Raw genomic sequence first — 22,901 nt, forward strand, 5'->3', positions numbered from 1 at the left:
TCTACTTTGCAATCCATTTCCCTTTTTTCCCTCATTTTCCTTTTCAATTTATTTTCTGCATCCGTCTAGATTACGTTCTTACTACCCTCTCATCAATTTCCTTTTTTACTGTCTACCTACAGCTCGCCACCTCTTTCCCTCACCCCTCCAGTATTTCACTAATTCAATCCTTTTCCCCCCATCATGTGCCCTCCTTTTATTTATCCCCTCCTTCCATCATGTGCCCTCTTTCTCTATCCCTTTCATCTAGTACCTTCTCCTCTCTGTCCACTTCCATCCAGCATCTGCTCCCCTCTTTCTCTCCTCCCATTTCCTTCCTGCATTTGCTCCCTTATCTCTCCCATCCGCACTTCCATCTAGCATAGGCTCCACCTCTACCCTCCCCACTACCATCCAATGCCTGCTCTTTCTCTCTCCATCCACCCCTCTTCAATTAGCATCTACCCCCTTTCTTTCCCACCAATCCAATTCCATCCAATATCCTTTCCCCTTATGCCTCTCTTCCCTTTTCCTGCACACCAATTCCATCAGTACCACCCTTTCTCTCCCTCCACCACTCTTGAAGTCCTGCTCCCTTCATGTAGCAAGGTCCCGCGATAAGTACGTCTGCCGGCTCTGCTCCGTAAGAAGTAAGTTACGTCGGAGGGGGTGGACCCAGCAGAAGCAGTCATCGCAACTTCCTGAGCAGAGCCGGCAGACATACTCATCGCGAGATCTTCCTGCATCTCAGCGCGGCTGCCAACTCTGCTCCAAAGCAAGTATATCGGAGGGGGTGCACCGGCAGCCGCACTGAGGTTCAGGTCTTTCTCAACAGTAGGGCAGAGCCTTAAGAAGAGCCAAACTACATAAGACAACGATACCTTAGGGCAACAAGCGGACCTCTCAAACACACTATCCCTTCACCCTAATCGTACAGGCTCTCATACTAACTCACAGACAGCAACCCTCTCAGACATCTCAAACTCTCAGTCTCTCAGACACCCTTATCTTTCAAGCACTAGATACCCCAATCTTCCAACTCTCAGACACCCTAACTTTCAAAATCTCACACCTGCTCACAGACAGATTTTTCTAATTTTCCTAATTCTCTTCCTTACTGACAGGCAGACCTCAATTACAACTCAGCAATGGCAGGGAGGACAAGAAGCGCGAAGTCTACAATCAAGACCAGTATTCCAGTTGCTATGGGGATCCAGGAAGCGACCACGGACTGCGTGCAGAAGGAGGAAGACCCAGGACGGTGGACAGAGGTCTCTGGGCAGACCGAGACCATCCCCCAGCGCTACACTACAGTCTCTACACAGACAGAGAAGGCTGCGCAGCTGGATGGAGATCTCATGCAGGAACTAAGGAGCCTCAGGGAGGAGGTAATACGCCTGAGAAGCATCCGAGAGGATGAGGCCTACATCGATGGAGTCGTCCAGGAGCTGTCCCAAATCACCGAGCAGGCCCATGACAAGTCCATCCTCGAGACGCCCAAATCATCAGCTTTGAAACCAACAATTGGGATACAGGAAATGGCTAGCGGCACTGACTCCTGGCAGCTGGTGACCTCCTCCACGGGCAAACATAGGAGACCCCACCCCCCTTTTTCAATCTCTTCATCTTCTCCTTCTTCTTACACACAGGGCAGCTATACATCAACCCCTCAACTCGCCCTGCGGAACAGATTCCAGATTCTTCAGGAAGGAACTGCCGATGAGGAACAGGAGCAGGCCCAACACACAGCTCCATCTCCAGGGACAACTGACCAGCTCCTCCCAAAGAAGCGCAGAGTAATAGTCATCGGGGATTCCATGCTGAGGGGCACCGAGGGACCAATTTGCAGACCGGATATGCAATCTAGGGAGGTCTGCTGTCTGCCTGGAGCCAGGATATGAGATGTCACCGCCAGTCTGGATAGACTACTCACGCCCCGAGACCACTTTCCTATGCTTCTTGTCCACATAGGAACCAACGACACTGCCAGGAACACACCGGAGACCATCACCAGAGACTTTGGAGCACTGGGTGAGAGGCTGAAGCGGACAGGAGCGCAGGTGGTTTTCTCATCGATCCTCCCAGTTAGAGGCAAGGGAAGAGCCAGAGATGAACGTATCCTGAGGACGAACGAGTGGCTACAGGGATGGTGCCGGGATATGAACTTCGGATTCCTAAACCATGAGGAAGCGCTACAAGGACTTCAGAGACCAGACGGACTCCATCTGACCAGTAGGGGTAAGAACGTCTTCGGACACCGACTAGCCCGCCTGCTTCACAGGGCTTTAAACTAGGTAAGTCGGGGGAGGGTACCCATTCACATATTAGTGCAGAAAGGAATTATCCTGATGAGGTGAGTCGAAACTCGGCTTCCATGTCCAAGGTAAGTACCCACATTGCAAACAGTTCTTTGGGAGTCACACCGACTCGGGTAGGATACGCCTCATAGGGACTTAGCAAACACAAGATATGAAGGGCCATGTATGTCAATGCACACAGTTTAGGTAACAAAATTGGAGGCTGAAATAAGGAATGCCGACCTAGATGTGGTGGCAATATCTGAAACTTGGTTCACGGACTCACATGGGTGGGATATGGCTATACCGGGCTACAATCTACTTCGTCAGGACAGAGAGGGCAGGTTAGGAGGGGGGGTAGCTCTATACATTAAAGAGAACATCAAAACCACCAGGATCACAGATGTCAAATACACCGGGGAGTCCCTCTGGGTAAACCTGGCAAGAGGCAGAGAAAAATGCCTGTATCTAGGTGTGGTATACAGACCCCCAAGACAACTGGAAGACATGGACGCAGAATTAATTGAAGACATAGAGAATATCACTCTACGAGGAGAAGCTGTACTGCTAGGGGACTTCAATATGCCTGATGCAGACTGGAACTCATTTTCAGCGACAACCAGCGGTAGCAGGAGGCTCTTAACCTCCATAAAGGGAGCACGTCTCAAACAAATGGTAACGGAGCCCACTAGGGCCCAGGCGATCCTCGACCTGGTACTCACCAACGGGGAAAGCGTCTCAGAGGTCTCAGTAGGAGATACACTAGCCTCCAGCGACCACAACATAGTATGGTTCAACCTTAGGAAAGGCTTCCCTAGATCAAACACGAAAACAAAGGTACTCAATTTCCGGGGCACAGACTTCGCACGCATGGGAGATTTCGTCCATCAGACGCTACAGGACCAAGCGGAGACCGATGATGTAGAAGCTAAGTGGTTAACACTGAAATCAACCATACATGAAGCAACTAGCCGCTTCATAAAATCAGTAAATAAACGACAAAGAAACAATAAACCCCAATGGTTCACCGCAGAGATCTCGCACCTCATTAAGGAGAAGAAAAAAGCGTTTCTCTCCTACAAGCGCACGGAGAAAAGAGAGGCAAAAGTAGAATATAGGACCAGGTCTACAGCGGTCAAAATGGCAGTTAGGGAGGCAAAACTTCGAGTGGAAGAAATTCTGGCAAAAAACATTAAAAAGGGGGACAAATCCTTCTTCAGGTATATTAGTGACAGAAAAAGGAACACAGGCGAGATAGTATGCCTTAGAAGACCGGACGGAAGTTACGTGGAAGCAGATTCCGATAAAGCCGAACTACTGAATGAATACTTCTGCTCAGTCTTCACCTGTGAGACACTGGGACACGGTCCGCAGTTGAAGGCAACACAAAGCACAGAAGACCCGTTTCAGAATTTTGAGTTCACACCAGGTGAAGTTTACAGTGAACTGGCAAGACTCAAGGTGAACAAAGCCATGGGACCAGACAATTTGCACCCAAGAGTGCTCAGAGAATTGAGCGATGTCCTGGCGAAACCATTGGCTGAGCTATTCAATCTCTCCCTAAGTAAGGGGAAAGTTCCCCTGGACTGGAAATTAGCTAATGTCGTTCCTCTGCATAAAAAGGGTTGCAGGGCAGAGGCTGCGAATTATAGACCGGTGAGTCTCACATCAATAGTGTGCAAACTCATGGAAACACTAATTAAAAGCAAATTGGACACGATCTTGAATGAAGGGAATCTTCGGGATCCCAGTCAGCATGGATTCACCAAGGGTAGGTCCTGCCAATCCAATCTCATCAGCTTCTTTGACTGGGTAACAAGAAAGTTGGACTTGGGAGAGTCTTTGGATGTCGTGTACCTGGACTTCAGTAAAGCTTTTGACAGTGTCCCACACCGCAGGCTGCTAAGCAAGATGGAATCGATGGGGTTAGGAGAGACACTAACTGCATGGGTCAATGATTGGCTGAGTGGCAGACTTCAGAGGGTGGTGGTTAATGGTACCCTCTCTAAAACATCGGAGGTGACCAGTGGAGTGCCGCAGGGCTCGGTCCTGGGTCCACTCCTTTTCAACATATTCATAGGGGATCTGACTCAAGGGCTTCAAGGTAAAATAACACTATTCGCCGATGATGCCAAACTATGTAATATAGTAAGTGAATGCAGTTTACAGAATTATATGGCGCAGGACCTGCTTACATTGGAAAGTTGGTCCTCAACCTGGCAGCTAGGTTTCAATGCTAAGAAATGTAAGGTCATGCACCTCGGAAGCGGAAATCCATGCAGGACGTACTTCTTGAACGGAGAAACTTTAACTAGGACTTCAGCAGAACGAGATTTAGGAGTAATCATCAGTGCAGACATGAAAACTGCCAATCAAGTGGAGAAGGCTTCATCTAAGGCAAGGCAGATATTGGGTTGTATCAATAGAAGTTTCATCAGCCGAAAGCCTGAAGTCATAATGCCGTTGTACAGGGCCATGGTAAGACCTCATCTGGAGTACTGTGTGCATTTCTGGAGGCCACATTACAGTAAAGATGTGCGCAGAATTGAATCGGTTCAACGGACGGCCACCAGGATGATCTCGGGGCTCAAGGGTCTCTCGTACGAAGAGAGACTGAACAAATTGCAGCTCTACACTCTTGAGGAACGTAGGGAGAGGGGAGACATGATCAAAACATTTAAGTACCTCACGGGACGTGTCAAAGTGGAAGATGATATTTTCTTTCTCAAGGGACCCTCAGCCACAAGAGGGCACCCGCTCAAACTCAGGGGCGGAAAATTTCATGGCGACACCAGAAAGTATTTCTTCACAGAGAGAGTGGTTGATCATTGGAACAAGCTTCCAGTGCAGGTGATCGAGGCAGACAGCGTGCCAGACTTTAAGAATAAATGGGATACCCATGTGGGATCCCTACGAGGGTCAAGATAAGGAAATTGGGTCATTAGGGCATAGACAGGGGGTGGGTAAGCAGAGTGGGCAGACTTGATGGGCTATAGCCCTTTTCTGCTGTCATCTTCTATGTTTCTATGTTTCTATGACGTTCCAGACCCAGACCGCTATGCACCCCTCCTAAAGTGTGCACTTGGGGTGGATCGCCCTCCCCTGTCCTCCCCCCCAGGTACGCTACTGCAGTTAACCCTTAGGGAATTACATAATTATAGGCATGCATAATTTTCTGAACCTCCTAGGGTGCAAAGGTAGTATCTGAAAAATGAATAACATAATTCAGGCAGGTACACAATCATGTAATTTCTCAGAACCTCCTCCCTACCATGGACATTTCCCAAGCTCCCTGTTTCATCCCAGACATTGCTCTAACTCTCTGGATTTCTTGACCCCTAACCCTCCACCTCCTCTGAATTTTACCTCTAATGCCACCATCTTTCAGAACGGTGGCACCTGATCCCTAGCAGTACATTAGAATGCACCAATAGGGGTCAGGCACCATCATTCTGAAAGATGCTGGTGCTGATAGCAGAACCAATTGAGAACTGTTCTTGTCATTAGAGGTGGGTGAGGAGTTAGGATGACCAGTTGAGGTTGGAAGAGTGTCTAGTGGGGGGATCCAGGAAGGGAGAGAGAAATGATGGATTTGGTAGAGGGAGGAAGGGGATGGAAAAAGAGAATTGCTGAACTTAGGAAAGATGGGGAAGAGAAATGCTAGACCTGATGGTGGAGAGGAAAAGGAGAAAGAGAGAGCTGGATCCGATGAAGGGAAGGGTAATGAGAGATGCTGAACTCATGGGAGGGGAAGGGGGGAAAATGTTAGAACTTGGCTGGGGGAGGGGGCAGAGTATGCCAGGTAAGGGAAAATGTGCTGGGAGAGGGAGGAAAAGGAGAGATATGCCTGAGATACCAAGTAGAGAAGTGGGGAAGGAGTGTGTCATAGCCTGTATGTCAACTTTTTGAACCCAAAGCAGCCCTGACTTACAAAATGGCAAAGATCACTGCCATAGATAATACAGCAACATTTGATGACCATACTTCTTTCAACATAAGAGTTGCCATACTAGGACAGACCAAAGCTCCATTAAGCCCAGTATCCTGTTTCCAACAGTGGTTAGCCCAGGTCACAAGTACCTGACAAGATCCCAAGGAGTAAAACAGTTTTTATGTTGCTTATCCTAGGAATAGACAGTGGATTTCCCCAAGTCCATCTTAATAATGACTTATGAACTTTTGTTTTAGGAAAATATCCAAACATTTTTTAACCCTGCTAAGCTAATGGCTTTCATCACATTTTCTGACAACAAATTCCAGAGTTTGTTTAGTTTTCCAGTCATTATGCAGCTGGCATTATTCATATTTTTAAGTGCTGACTTCTGCAAGCTAAATTAGACACAGATATTCTGAAAAGAGAATCAAAACTATATCCAATTTTTGTCTATCTTTTGTCTTCTCATTTGCAAAAATTTGGAATGAGCTTCTGTCTGAGGTTAGATTACTTTCTCAATTACCAATCTTTTGGAAAACGTTAAAAACTCATTTATTTTAGAAATCTTTAACAGATTCATCAGTTTCAAACTAATGGTCAGAGTGGAGATTTAGTAGTGCTCGGACTAAAGAGGACTGCGAGGAACTGCAAAGGGACCTGAACAAACTAGGGGAGTGGGCGACAAGATGGCAGATGAAGTTCATTGTAGAGAAATGTAAAGTATTGCATGTAGGAAGCAGAAACCCGAGGTACAGCTATACGATGGGAGGGATGTTATTGAGTGAGAGTACCCAAGAAAGGGACTTGGGGGTAATTGTGGACAAAACAATGAAGCCGAAAGCACAGTGCACAGCGGCCGCTAAGAGAGCGAATAGAATGCTAGGTATAATCAAGAATGGTATTACAACCAGAACAAAAGAAGTTATCCTGCCATTGTATCGGACGATGGTGCGTCCGCATCTGGAGTACTGCGTCCAATATTGGTCGCCGTACCTTAAGAAGGATATGGCGATACTCGAGAGGGTTCAGAGGAGAGCGGCGCATTTGATAAAAGGTATGAAAAACCTTTCATACACTGAGAGACTGGAGAAACTGGGGCTCTTTTCCCTGGAGAAGAGGAGAATTAGAGGGGACATGATAGAGACTTACAAGATCATGAAGGGCATAGAGAAAGTAGAGAGGGACAGATTCTTCAAACTTTTGAAAACTACAAGAACGAGAGGGCATTTGGAAAAGTTGAAAGGGGACAGATTCAAAACCAATGCTAGGAAGTTTTTCTTCACCCAACGAGTGGTGGACACCTGGAATTCGCTCCCAGAGGGCGTGATAGGACAGAGTACGGTATTAGAGTTTAAGAAGGGATTGGACAATTTTCTGAAGGAAAAGGGGATAGAGGGATATAGATAGAGGACTACTACACATGTCCTGGACCTGTTGGGTCGCCGCGTGAGCGGACTGTTGGGCACGATGGACCTCTGGTCAGACCCAGCAGAGGCACTTCTTATGTTCTCATGTTCTTAGATTATCTTTCATTCTTTACTCGATTGATGAAAATTTTGTTAACCGAGTTGAACCCTTTCCAAGGGTTGAATCAGTATATAAAACTGAAGATTGGATTGGTTTGGGTACTGGCATTGAAATGACCAAGCATACACTAGCTGCTAGCACCTAAGTGGATCCAGGCTGAATATTGGTGAGATCTTCTAATCCTCACTCCCTTTTCTGATCTTTCGCCTCCTAGCTCCAAATGCTTCCAACTATCCTCACCCCCATTTTAATCCCCTTTACCTGAGCATTCCAACTGACAACCTCTCCCCCCAGTGTTCCTCCCCAACCCAACCCCTCTCAAAGTCCCCCAGATCTGTCATGGGGCCATCCCTGTTGGTCCCCATCTGCTCCTGCTTTGTCTGGCTTCAGGTGCAAAATAGTACCCACTGACCTCTAGAGGAAGTCATGCAGTACTGTCATTAGGGGTTAGCGTTTAATTGGATTGTGGGAGATTTGGCAGTTGGGTGGGGGGGATTGGGGACACTGGGGTGGGGAAACGGAATCGGGTTGACAACCCAGCAGTTGTGGCCCAAAGATTATGAGGGTGCCAGACAAGATTCAGTGCTGGCACCCACATAGATAGGTTGTCAAAAATAGGATAGCCTTTTGTGCACTTTTTACAGCAGGTGCCTGCATAAGTTCTGGGTGCTCTGCTCCGATATTCTGTGGACCTGCTTAGTTAATTGCTGCTGAATATCGGCGGCTGGTCCACTCATCGTGATTTAACCTGGCAGGAGCCTCTCCTGCCTGGTTAAATGTTTTTGACTATCAAGCCCTTTGATTTAGAATCCACCTGGAAACTTAAATGAAAAGACAGAATATAAATCCACATTGATGGAGAATGTGTTGCAAGGCAGAAAGACATACTGTAATTGAGACTTGACAAAATGTTATTTCTGACCCCTGCTTTTCACATCCTCAAAGCCCTTCCAGGGGAAACTAATCACCCCATACAGCCTACTGTAAAAGCAAAGACAATCAAGGCATGAGAACCTTATAGAGCAATGGCAATGTGCGTAGATGTCCTTGAAACTTTGATAGCAGGGATTTTGATTACATACCTCAAGGGAGTGCATTTCTTGAAATAGCCCTTTACAGAAAAGCAAAGGAAGACGCTGGCAAAACAAAGTTAGCCAAAGACACAACAAACCAAATCAGCTTACAAGTAATTCTTGTACGTCTCACATTCAATGTTATCCTGTGACCTTCAGATGTTCCATTTATACAATAAAATCATTGGTTGATAACTCATCAAACACCTCCCTGACCTTGTCCAAAGTGACACCCTTCTCGGCGGCGTCAGCTGTGATATCACCCGCTTGTGCAGCTGTTGCTTATCCTGCTTGTCCTCGGGGAATACGCCCTTTGTGGGGGGGGGGTGCTGATTCTCTCAATAATCAATTCAGAAATTACGTGTTGCTTTTAACTCCTAACGCGCATTCGCTTGTACAGCACCCATGCCTGTGAAACTCTCTGATCCCCCTTACTTGTCCCATTTGTCTGTTTGATTGGGTTGCAAGATCAACTGAGAAGGGACTCTCTCCTTAACGTTTTGACGTGCAGCTCTGCGTACATCTAGCAGCGCTACAGAAATGATTAGTAGTAGCGGTAGAACTTATTCTGAATCGAGCAGCACAAAACATGCAACTGGGAAAAAAAAGGGGTGATATCGTTTCTGCCGCACCGTGACTCGGGGTCTACAAGAACGGCGCCAGTATCAGTGGCCGCCTAAAAACAGCGGCCAGTCGCATGTCAAGCGCACATCGGCTCCATTTATAGAATCGCAACGTTTTTTCAAGTTTATTCATTCTTGATATCCGGCGAATCGTGGAACAGCCAAGCGGCTTATATAAAATACGGGTGCAAATAATTAAAAATATCTTTTTTTTTTTTAAATAAAAACAACAAAACACACAAAATAATATACTACATAGGAGGATAATGGAAAGAAATAAAATTTATTATAGAAAACTATAGGGGAAAGGGAATGCATGAAGTATAGGTGCATTAAATGTAGGCCAGCATTTTACAGGCCTACATTTAAGGCACTTGACTTGTGCCTACAGAAGCGTCAAAGGGCGAGCCGACACCGACGTGGGCATGTTGCTCATGCCAGAGAAATTAAAAAGGTATGGGGAAAGAGAAGGGGGCGCATGTGCAGCCGGGGGGGGGTGTAGAAAAGAGGGAGGGTAGGGGTGTAACCGCCCCGGGCGCCGCTCCCCCTTACACTACCACTGATTTCAGTGGATAATGATCACTCAGTGCCCAGTCTGACCATTAATGTTACTTAGGCCCGGATTCTAGTAACAGTACCCTGAAGTCAGGCGGCAGTAGGCACCTATATTGAAGGCGCCATTCACGCACCTACGGCAATTACACGCCTAAGGATGCCTGAGGCCAGCATGGGCGTGGTTTATGCCGGAAGTGGCCTAAGGACGCCTAAGGCCACTTCCGGCATAAACCACGCCCATGCTGGCCTCAGGCATCCTTAGGCGTGTAATTGCCGTAGGTGCGTGAATGGCGCCTTCAATATAGGTGCCTACTGCTGCCTGACTTCAGGGTACTGTTACTAGAATCCGGGCCTAAGTAACATTAATGGTCAGACTGGGCACTGAGTGATCATTATCCACTGAAATCAGTGGTGGTGTAAGGGGGAGCGGCGCCCGGGGCGGTTACACCCCTACCCCCCCTCTTTTCTACCCCCCCCCCGGCTGCACATGCGCCCCCTTCTCTTTCCCCATACCTTTTTAATTTCTCTGGCATGAGCAACATGCCCACGTCGGTGTCGGCTCGCCCTTTGACGTCACTTCGTAGGCACAGGTCCCAGAAGAGACATCAGAGGGAGCTCCGATGCCGACGTGGGCAGCAACCTCACATCGGAGAAGTAAAAAAAGGAAGGCAAGGGGCATGCACATGCAACAAGAAGAGGAGCGGGGGGGGCGGAGAAGAGGAGGGGTGATGCGCCCTTTGCAAGACAGCGCCTGGGGTGGATCCCCCCCCCCCCCACTTACTATACCGCTGACTGAAATATTCTTTGATTCTTAGACAGAAACAGTTCTCTTTTGGAAACAGATTACATATGCATTTGGTATAAATATACACTTACGTGATCCTTCATGGATTTTTCCATAACAGATGGCAGCATTAACCCTGGAGGAGAAGCTGGGTTTGAGTGTATCCCAAGCCCGCCGACGAGTGAAACAACTCCATTGCAGTCCACTGAGCTATTCCTCTTGCCATTCTGAGTAAAGTTTGGAGTAGCAGGGTGAGAGAAATGGCTTGTTTGACTTTGTATGCTGTGACGTCGTCCCATCCGAGGAAACAGCAGGGACCCTCGATGGCTTTCACTTTCCCCTGCATTGCTGATCTCATCGTCTGCAAAATCAGTCTCAGAGCCAATGTCTCTTCCACGAATTCGAAAACTGAATATGCTTCCATGGCTGATTCTTCGCTTTGGAAAACTGGAATTGGGACCATAGTTGACACCAAGAAGTGACTGGAAATTAAAAAAAAAAAAAAAACCAAGAAAAAGCTAAAGTAATGGTCTATTATTACTATAATGAATAATAATAATTGTTATTGGATATGTATGCAATATACTTGCCCACAGAGGAATATCAATGCATTTGAGGGGAAATCTTTTAAAGCATTTTCCAACACATACAACATGTTTTATGCACATCAACAAGACGGTGTATAATTGTTCTTGCACCAGTTGCAGACATTACTAGGGGTGTAATTTGGGAAGATCGGGGATTGAGGTACAAAATTCAGAGAATGATACGATGACAGAATTTGTCACCATCTCCGTCCCCATGGATAACCGCTGGAAACCATCCCCATGTCATTCTTTAAGGAGAGAGGGAAGAATCAGAGTATGAAAGGACACAACCACTGACCCTCAGGCCTTTTCATTGAAGAATGCTGGTGTAGAAGGACTGAGGTTGAGATAGACACTAAAGAATGACAGTCTCTGATATCCAGAGCTGCTATTGTGATGTCATAATGCTTCATTCCACCAATGCCTAAGAGCCAAACTCATCAATGATGTTACAATGGCTTAACTGCCCTATACTTGGCTCAATAAGAATCAGAGTATGAATGGGAACAACCAACTGACCCTCAAGCCTTTTCATTGAAGAATGCTGGTGTAGAAGGAATGAGGTTGAGATAGACACTAATGAATGACATGGGATGGTTTCCTGCGGTTATCCATGGGGATGGAGACATATATGAGTGCACTCATACAATGTAGGGTAATTGACAAGATACTTTCTATTGGCGGTTCATAGTCAGTGGCATGCAAGACACCAGTGTGCCGACAATCCAGCGCTGACAATTCAGCGTAAGAAAAAAGCGTGCCGCCGAAAAACTTATTTTTAAAGAGCGCCGATGGGGGTGTGTGGGGGGAACCCCCGACTTTAATGCATAGTGTTCACGCTGCCATTGGGGGAGGTTATGTGGGGTGCAAAACCCCACATTGTAGAGAAAACAGAACTTTTTCTGATTTTTTTCAGGAAAAGTTCCGTTTTCTCTACAATGTGAGGGGTTGCTCCCTCCACCCCACCCCCAACAGCAGAGCGAACACTATGCATTAAAGTGGGGGGGTTCCCCCCCCCCCCGTTGGAGCTCTTTATAAATATGTCTTTTGGCGGCTTTCGGTGGCACGCTTCTTTCTTGCGCTGAATTGTCAGCGCGCTGGTGTCTGGTGCGCGATTATCCCGTCACCCTATTGGCACTGGTTATAGTGTCTATTTTGAGCCTATTCTCTAAAGAAAAGTTGCCATTTACTTTTCTTTACTAATATAAATGGCAAAAAGCATGCATACCTGTAGGTGTGATTAATTACAGCAGCACTGTAGCTGGTGTAAATGAGCATAGCTAGATGTATTCATGAACATGGGGAAATTATAGAATGCTATGTGTTAGAGTTACCAGAAGTCCAGATTTATCATTTATTAAACTTGATATACCACCTTAGTTGCAGCACAATTCAAAGCGGTGTAAAATAAAAAACAATATATAAAATGGAAATAGAATGCCATTAATAAAACGGGACAGAACTTCTCATTCATACCAAAGAACATAAGTTATTTAAAAACAAGATACTGCAAAAGTATGTATGCTCGCCATTACTTTCTTTTCTTTCCTACTTACTTACTCGGATATGTCCTCTTTTTAGGGGACTGTCTAGGTGTCCGGATGGTTTCCCTGACTGAAGGAAGTGTGTTCAGGTTCTAGACTTCCTCTCTCCAGTCCAGCCCCTACCCCGGAAATAAATACAGCTTTCCCATCAGCCTGTCTCCACGTATCTCTTCCAGCACTGCAATTTCAAATTTCGGGCAACCAGCAGCATTAGCGACATGATCCTGCTGTCGTCGGCCTGCCTGGAAGCCTTTGCTCTGTAGTGACTTCCGTTCCGGCGTAGTCAGGATGCTGCACAGCGAAGGCGTCCAGGGCAGGCTGATGGCAGCAGGATCATGTTGCTAATGCTGCCGGCTGCCTGAAGTTGGAAACTGCAGTACTTGGGGACAAGGGAAACTTTGCTGGGGGGGGGGGGGGGCTGGAGAGAGATAAAGAGAGGCTTCATTGTGGGGTGGGGCAGGGTAGAGGTGAGACTAGTGGGAGGCAGGGGTGAGACAGAGCACCGTGGGTGGGGCCAGGGTGACATCATGGGTAGGGCGGGGTTATATGTCCTTTTTTGACTTAAGAAATATGGTAACCCTGCTATGTGTCCTCAATCAAATTCTGCCCATGTACATGCCCATTGGCAAAGTATATGCAATCAAAGCATGCTGTATACCTTTTCCCTATTTGCATATGTACCAAGTTATGCGCATAAATGACTAAAATACTGCCATTTACATACCTTCTTCTCACCTACAACTTGGCTGTTCGTTAGAGAATTTCAACTCCCCCTCCCCCCATCAGTAGCAGAGCCAGACTTCTTATAATAGGTGGGCCCACAGTTATGTTGGGTAGGCCTTCCCAAACTACCTTTCCCCCACCACATAATTTATCCTGCATCTTGCCCCCTTTTCCTTCTGTCCCTGGATCTAAATCAATCCTCCCCCACCCATGGCCTAGAAACTGCCCCCACAGTGTACCTCAGGTCTTGGGCGGCAGTGATGATGACATGCATTCGCTACTTCACTGACCCTGGAGGCTTCCCTCTGCTGCGAGAGAAAACAGAAGTCACATCAGCGAGAGTGGGGCATGGCAGAGGGAAGTATGTGGGGTCAGTGCAGGAAGTGAATTTGTGTCGCTGCTCCTGCCTGCAAAGGTGATGAGGTTCAGGAGGAGGGGAGGTTAAGAGAGAGGGGGGAGTTGCCAGGTTGTGGGCTAGTGAGTGAAGGCAAATGCCAGGTCCAGGTGTAAGATAGAGGGGAGAAGGCAGCCAATGCTGAATTGTCCTGGGTGGGCCTGGGCCCACCCAGGCCCACCTATAGCTACACCACTGCCCCATATGCACCTGCCTGAAAGCAGGTCAATGTTTGTGCAAGAACATTGGTGCACCACTGTTGGCCCTTGTACAAGCCTGTTTTATAAAGGCACATAGATGCCTACGAGAGATTAGAATTCAGACATTCTGTTGGGGTTTTAGAAAAGGATCTGTCATTGCAAAACCTTTTCCAAAATACTTGCAGACGTGCATGTGTATTTGTCAGCACGTGCAGCAGGAGCTCCCATTTTACGAGCCATAAACACATTGAAAAAAAAATTAACAGCATAGACCTGGCGGCTTACTTGTTGGAAGGGCTGGCATTTATAGGCGGAAGTGGCTATTTCACCGCATCTAAGATGTAGCTTCTACATGTAGCTGTCCCATTTAACAAACCTATACATGTAATTGCCACCAATTAAATAGTGACATGGCAATTTTAACTTGGTTTCATTTTGGAGGTGAAGATAAATGATATGGAATTAAGGAGCATAATTCCCTTAGGAACCTTATATTAAAAAATGGCCACTGATGTTCCCAGCGCAGGTCTTTCCTGCATGCTAAGGACAGTTTTAGTGCTCTAGTAAAATGATCCCATTTTACATTTTGCCTATTAATGACCCCGTTTGCAGACACCTATTTTCTAAGCAGTAAGGGCTCCCATGCTAATCGGTGAGTGTGCTGCAATGTAGCGAGAAGTATGCCAAATCTACAGCTACCGCAGGATGCCTGAGTGCACCCTGAATTAGTACTTTTTAACCTGCGGTAATCATGCGCTAATAATAGGGCCCCTTTAATCTCTTGGGTAAAGTCCTGGCCAAAACTAACATTTGCAAACCATATGAGTGCTTTCAGCTGACTGGCATAAAACCCAAAGTGAATTATTTTTGATATTTTTCAGTACATTACATTTTAGGAACATAATAAAGAAATGCACCTCCAAAAAAAAAATAATAATCATAATCAAAAAGAATGAACAATAACTTTAAAATTGCTGAGGGTATTTAATTTTGTCTCCAGATGTGGGTTATTTGTACCAAAATAATATGTATAAAGGAAATATATGGATTAATGCAAAGCTTCGATGAAAACTCCAGTCATTTGGAACATGAGGACAATGCTGGCTTTGTTCCCTCTAAGCTGAGCAACAGTGCTCCACCTTCAGTCTTACCAGTGACTGGTGCTGTTTCATTATCACATTTTCAAAAGTGAGATACAGGCAAGTTCTCCAGAACCAGGGAATCTGCTTTTCTCTATCAATCAAAAACGCAATATTGAAGCACCCCCTCCAGCAATACAGTTGGAGGACATCAACTCACCTTAGAGCAGCGGTCTCAAATTCAAACCCTTTGCATTGCCACCTTTTGGATTTGTAGGTACTTGGAGCGCACAGGAAAATTAGTTAATGTCATTAAAGAAATGGCAGCTTTGCATGAGGTAAAACTCATTATAGTTTATAAATCTTTCCTTAATTGCTTCTGATAAATTCAGCTATACACAGCTGAAAGCAGTGCAACATGCAGAAAGTGAAGCTTAGATAGTTTTTCACTTTCTGCATGTTGCACTGCTTTCAGCTGTGTATAGCTGAAATTATCAGAAGCAATTAAGGAAAGATTTATAAACTATAAAGAGTTTTACCTCATGCAAAATTGTGATTTAGATTCTAATCTAAAGTATCAACTGCAAGAGACATGATTTTGGTGTAGTCCTCTAGGCTGTTTTGTAGAGGGGAGAATCAATATCCGACTTGTGCCTGGAAAACTTGTGCCTTAAATGTCCGGTGGTAGCGTCCGCAATCGCCTTCAGTTCTCACCTTCTCCAGCACCGGCCACCAATTGTCCTCTCCATTCCACCTCACAATCGTGTACAGATGCAAGAAAGCGCTTGTGTGAGGCGGGCAATGTTCCAGAACAATGGTAACATACCGAGGTCCTCAAAATAGTACCTGGTGGACTGCATGTGGTCCCCGGGCCACGAGTTTGAGACCACTGTCTTATAAGGAATAGTGAGTGCTGGGCAGACTTTTATTGTCTGCATCCTGCAAATTACAAGATGGTATGGATTGGCTGGCGTGAGCTTTCAGAACAATTCCAATACTTGGAAGCCAAGAACAGTACCGGGCAGACTTCTATGGTCTATATCCCAGAATTATCAAAGAAGAAAAGACAATTTGATCATGAATTTATAATGCATGTGACTGTTGGGCAGACTGGATGGACTATTCAGGTCTTTATCTGCTGTCATTTACAATGGTACAATGTTACTATGTTTAAATCCACTTTTTGGCTAGTCTTAATTCACAAAATGGGCCCTAAAATCTAACTAAAATTAATTAAGAACTTAATTAAGAACTTTATTTTAATTAATTAAGAAATTTTAATTAATTAAGAACTTTATTCATCAAAAAATTTTCTAACTGAAGTGGGTCAAAGAAAATATATTGTTTCCCTTACTAGGAGACTAATTAGTCCTTTTACTAAGGTGCGGTGGCCGATTTAGCGCGCGCTAAAAGCTAACGTGCGCTAACGCATCCATAAGATATAATGGATGCGTTTGCACACGTTAGCATTTAGCGCACGTTAATATTTAGCGCATGCTAAAGTGGCTAGCGCGCCTTAGTAAAAGGACCCCTAAAAAAAAAGGAACCCCCTATTGCCAAAACTTTTCATTTTAATTGTTGAAAAAAACTTTCTCTTTTCCTGTGTAGCATGGGCCACATCGAGAACCATTTGGATTCTCAAAACATATAAGAACAAGAGGGCACTCGGAAAAATTGGAAGGGGACAGATTCAAAACAAATGCTAGGAAGTTTTTCTTTACCCAGCGTGTGGTGGACACCTGGAATGCACTTCCAGAGGACATAATAGGACAGAGTACGGTACTGGAGTTCAAGAAAGGATTGGACAATTTCCTGCTGGAAAAAGGGATAGAGGGGTATAGATAGGGAGCTACTGCGCAGGTCCTGGACCTGTTGGGCCACCGCGTGGGCGGACTGCTGGGCATGATGGACCTCGGGTCTGACCCAGTGGAGGCATTGCTTATGTTCTTATGTTATGTTCTTTGACCACAAAAGAAATGTACTTTTTTCTTAAAATATGATTTCAATACCATAGTTTTATTAGCCTCTGCAGTGAATGTAACAAGGAGAGTAGCCCTAGTAGCAATATTATCTGTTTTGTTTTGGGTTTTGGTTTTTTTTTTTTTTTTAAATCTTAATTGACATTTCAAACTTTGATAATGTATACAATTGAACAAATCAGAAAAACTGTATGAAAATACATTGTTATCATCACAATTATTACATTAATCAATCATTTTATCCCCTTCTTATCATAATTATAAACAATAATATTATATGTGATTTCAATATAATAAGGAATTAATTTATCGCTTCCAACTATATATTCCATCCCCCACCCTCCCTGGATGTGTAAGGAATCTGACGAAAAAGGGAGAGACATAACTATAATTATAATGTAATAAAATTAGTCAATGGACCCCATACCTCATTAAAGGACTTATTAGTACCTAAAATATAACAGATGATCCAAAGTCCCTACATTAATATGACAATGCCAGCATCTATTAGATTTAGAATTATCTATTTTATTTAAACGAACTGGGGTCCAGAAAATCCTATGCAATAAAAATAACCAGGTTTGTTTCATAGATGCTGACGCTGTACATTTCAACCTCCAAGTCCAAATTCGTGGCCAATGAGATACAGAAATATACCGTTTTACCTCAATACTCCAAATGTCTCTAAGACTATTTTTTGGCTTCTTATTTAAAAATCCAGAAATGAATTTGTACCACTGGGCAGCCTGATGTCCTACTAAATCTGTTGATGATTCAAGAAATTCAAGTAAATTAAAGTTATTCCCTTCCAGGGAGTGAAAAGTTCCCTCCTTGTTATCCACTGCATGAGATCTTTGAGAAAAATACTAAAATTGAGACATTTCCACTTCTTCTTTTATAAGTAGCACCTCCTTAAAGTATTTAGATAGCAATATTTCAGAGAACAATAATCTAGTATATGAAAAATTCAATAATTTAAGATTCTTAGCCCAGTCGTAATTCGTGCGTCACCTAGAGTTGCGTGGTGACTTGAATTACAGCGTTATAAGCACGGAAGTTCTTTTCCTCTCTCACAGACAACGAGAAGCAGCTGAAAACCTTTATGCTGAACTACCTTCTCTTTGTAGCCTTAAAGTTTATCTTTCTGAAATCCCAAGTGTGGTATGAATGCTTTTTTCGCTACTTCATTTATTCCCCTCAAATAATTCTTTTTATCAATTTTCTAATTTGTTTTTTTAGAATGGCACGTTGCACTTTAAAGAATCATCCTTTATGTGGGAAAGTTAAGCACTACTTTTACTCCCTTGTGGGTTCCTTGAAAAAGTTCCACAAAACGTGGTCCACTTCAAGACCTGTGAGACTTCTTTAAGCTAAGTCACCAACATTTCTTAATTTATTGCATTTGCTCATTTATTCATGGATTTAAAATTTTAACATATACAAGAAATATTTACAGTACTTCCATACACAGTGACTGAGTGGTGGGTTCAGCTGTTGGGACTTGTCCTAGGCCGGATTACACAATTCTGAGTGTATGAGAGCATGAGAATTTGAAAATTTGAGATTTGAGATGAATTATACGTTCTAAGTGAACCACATATTTATTTGAAGACAATTTGGTTTGGATTTAGTATATTTATTGATCTCCACATTCTCACACATTAATCCCTTCCACTTACCTCCCTATTGTTCTTATATTTTTTGACTGTGAAACACAATTGTATACATACAATCTAGCTCACAATGCTCACCATGCTCTGTCTCACCACACCATGTTTGTCAAGTTATGTTTTGCCATGCTTTGTTAACTATATCGGCCATCTTTGTCAGACAATGTTTGCCATGCTATCACCTACCACACTCTGAGAGTGTGACACAGGAGTTACAGCTACAGCTACAGCACCATTAGGTTGTGAGTTCAGACCCACGCTGTTCCTTGTGAATTGGGCAAGTCACTTAATCCCCCCATTACCCCAGGTACATTAGCTAGATTGTGAACCCACTGGACAGACAGGGAGAAGTGCTTGAGTACCTGAACAAATTCACATAAACCATTCTGAGCTCCCCTGGGAGAACGGTATAGAAAATGGAATAAATAAATATATTCAGTTGCAATAAGTATTTATCTCTTCCTGGAAGGCACACAATTACGGTAAATAAAAATGCCACAAACACCTGAAGTAGGATTTAAATCATGGTTCCCTGATTCTCAAGCCACTGTGCTAACCATTGGGCTTCCCCTCTGCTCTGCAGGGACATCGGTGTGGCCATTTTTTTAAGATGGACATTCCTATGATGCCGCACATAGGATGCTAGGCTGAATAGAAAGAGGAATAACCAGCAGAAGAAGGGAGGTGTTAATGCCCCTGAATAGGTCATTGGTGAGGCCGCACTTAGAATATTGTGTTCAATTTTGGATGCCGTATCTGGTGAAGGATATAAAAAGACTTGAAGCGGTCCAGAGGAAGACAATGGAAATGGTAAGGGGTTTGAACCAAAAGAAGTATGAGAAGAGACTGGAAGACCTAAATATGTACAGTATACTCTGGAGGAGAGGAGGGACAGGGGAGATATGATACAGATGTTTAAACACTTGAAAGGTTATTAATATAGAACCAAATATTTTCCAGAGAAGAGAAAATGGTAAAATTAGAGGGCATAATTTGAGGTTGCAAGGAGGAAGACTCAGGATCAATGTTAGGAAATTATTTTTCACGGAGAGGGAGGTAGATGCCTGCAATGCCCTCCTGAGGGATGTGGTGGAGAGGAAAATGGTGATGGAATTCAAAAAAGCATGGGATAAACATAGAGGATCTCTAATTAGAAAACTAAGTATGTAAATTAAAGAGCTAAGGCCGGTACTGGACAGACTTGCACGGTCTGTGTCCCATATGTGATGATTTGGTGTAGGATTGGGTTGGGGAGGGCATCAATGGGAACTCCACTAACTTGGAACATGAGGATGTTACTCGTCAGACTTATGGTAGATATCCTGCATGCAGGATGGTTGGATAGGCTGGAGTGAGCTTGGATGGCAACTTCAGCATTTGAAATCTAGGACAATACCAGGTGGACTTTATAGTCTATGACCCTGAAATATCAAAGAAGAGACAAGTTAATTTAATCATGTATTTTTAATGGGTATAACTAATGGGCAGACTGGATGGACCATTCAGGTCTTTATCTGCTGTCATTTACTAAGTTACTATGTTACATACGTCCATGTCCTTTGTTTTCCCCCGTTCACAATTTGGATGTTTCAGTTTGTAAAATGGATGTTCATGTTGGCCATTTCTAGCATGGGAATGTCCATCTCAAATGTTTTAAAATACATATGAGATGGACATTCAGTTATGATGTTCTTACTTGGACGTCCATATTCTGAGTTGGACGGCCTTTCTAAAATGATGCTTTATGTTACTACGACACTATATTCTCTGAGTTTTACTCAGCAGTCTCATAAGCCTCTTGTATGACTTCTACACTGTTTTCTCAAAGTCCATTTTTAGCTTGCAAGTGAAAACAACACTTATTAATTGCAACAAAAGTAAAGCCAAGCAGGTGCCAAGTTTTGAATGGTTGACTGCATCAGAGAATTGGCTTCCATTCCTATCACCATCTTGTTGATTATCTACCCATGGAGAAAACATATGTATAAATATAATTCAAGTGAAAAGAACAGCAAGAGGCAGCAAGCCAAATAGAGAAAAAGTAAACAAATAAATACTTGAAACCAATCAAAACATATACTTTAATGCTTTGGAAAAGAAAATAATGCTCAGCATGGCCATGTTTCAGCTACTTGCCTGTTTCGAGCACTGGCCGATGGGTGACACTTGATGTAATTTCTTAGGACGATGGCTTTCAAATCTCAAAGGTTTATTTCTCTCAACAGATTTAAGAAATAAGCTCATTGCTAACTGATTCTTAGATATATTAACATCCAAGAAAGAATCCATCTGTAAATCATTTTTCCATGACGATTTTAGGATGAACATCAAAAGAAATGAGTCATGTGACAAAAGCTTCTAGATCAGGGGTGTCCAACCTTTTGGCTTCCCTGGGTCTCATTGGCCGAAAAAAATGTTTCTGGGGCCGCACAAACGCGGAAACGTTGCAGCAAGACAGAGGAGGGAGCCGGCAAGATGGTAAACACCCGGGGGCAGCAGAGGAAAACATTGCATCGTCCTTGACCAGGGACGCATGCGGCCCTCGGGCTGTAGGTTGGACACCCCTGTTCTAGGTTGTCAAATACAGATGACTGTAGAAAGAAAATGTCATCTGGGAAGCTATGGCATGTTATCAACAACCAAAAAGGTCTACCAAATGAAAATGCATGCCATTACGCATAAATCTAAACGTGTGTGTGTGGATAATGAGGAAAAAAGGATCTCAGAAATCCAAACCATAGACTGCATTGCAGGTAGTACTGCAGAAATGACTTGTAATACTGTGCATTTACAGTGTGTCCCTCACAAACTGGATGACACACAAGAACACCATGACTGTCATATGCCAAAATGATCATAAGCTTCACGGGTGACGGATTTGTGTTTTCGTGATGAGCCAGAATCCCATCCATCCGTGAGATTTTTTTATGACCACAGTCCGTAAAGCCATTTTTTTGGTCACAGCGCCCACCCTTTGGAATGCCCTGCTGCTAAACATTAGACTAGAGTCCTCACTGGCCAAATTTAAATCCAAAATAAAAGCTTTTCTTTTTAAAGATGCTTTTAGCTCCTGAGATGAAACCCCACTTGAAGAAACTATCAACACCACAGCAGAGATAGGCAAACGCTTCCTACAAAGCGACCCCCTTCCTACTGTGTCTTCTCTCCCACTCATTCCACCCTCTTCTTTTTTTTTTTTATCTAGATGCATTTTTACTCCCCCCTTCCTCCATCCTGAGAGAGGATAAAGCATGGAAGCTCTGGATACATCCCTGTAAGTCCTGACATTATTAAACCAGGTGAAGGGGGATGGGAAAAAGACAAAGATCACTTTTCTCTTTACAGAAAAACTGCCCTCACCCCCTGCAACTGACATCTACCTTATCTATCTCTGCAGATGATAGAAACAGTAGATTAACTGTGGAAAGATATTTCACCATTGACTAAAGAGCATGCAAAGATGGAGAAATACGCTGTTTTATGAGTTCAATTAGCTACTGTAGAAGTAAAACTAGAGAAAAAGCAACAGGTCCTGAGGCTGTGGGCTAACTGTGGTTTTACACCAAGGCCCACCCAGCCAGATACCATAAAGAGATAAACAGACCATGGTCAGAAGACAGAATTCTCAGAAGAAAGAATTCATAAGAAATATCATCTAATAGAAAGTATCAGAGATGTTTAAAGTTGGGAGGGGGACTTGTGCTCGGAAATACTAATATGGTGGGGAAACAGGCATTTCGGGGAAAAAGGTAGGTCTTACGGAAAACAGAGTGAACATATAACATGACGCAGGTCAACCAGCCAATAAAGGAAGGTAACTAGGCAGTAGTGCATAGGTAAATAACCAATAAGGATGTATCATGTGATATAGACCAACGTGGTGTTGGCCACTAAGAAATGTATAAAAACCAGGCCTTTAGAAGCGAGAGGGCAGAACAGACATCAGAGGACCT

At 44.1% G+C, this 22,901-nt stretch overlaps 1 protein-coding gene across 6 annotated transcripts in view; it reads right to left on the reverse strand.

The window, feature by feature from the left end:
- LOC117354345 (sodium channel protein type 5 subunit alpha-like) overlaps nt 1-22,901 on the reverse strand; it is an 839,094-nt gene that overhangs the window by 463,989 nt on the left and 352,204 nt on the right. For 4 of the 6 annotated variants that reach the window (XM_033931713.1, XM_033931710.1, XM_033931711.1 and 1 more), the window contains one exon: nt 10,865-11,254. In XM_033931713.1, the coding sequence (XP_033787604.1) occupies nt 10,865-11,254 (390 nt within the window). Of the gene's footprint in view, nt 1-10,864; nt 11,255-12,915; nt 13,072-22,901 lie in introns of those variants that run through there. The other 2 variants (XM_033931715.1, XM_033931716.1) reach the window with 2 other exon arrangements.

This window comes from Geotrypetes seraphini, chromosome 2 (genome assembly GCF_902459505.1).
Source record: "Geotrypetes seraphini chromosome 2, aGeoSer1.1, whole genome shotgun sequence".
Lineage (NCBI taxonomy): Eukaryota > Metazoa > Chordata > Amphibia > Gymnophiona > Dermophiidae > Geotrypetes > Geotrypetes seraphini.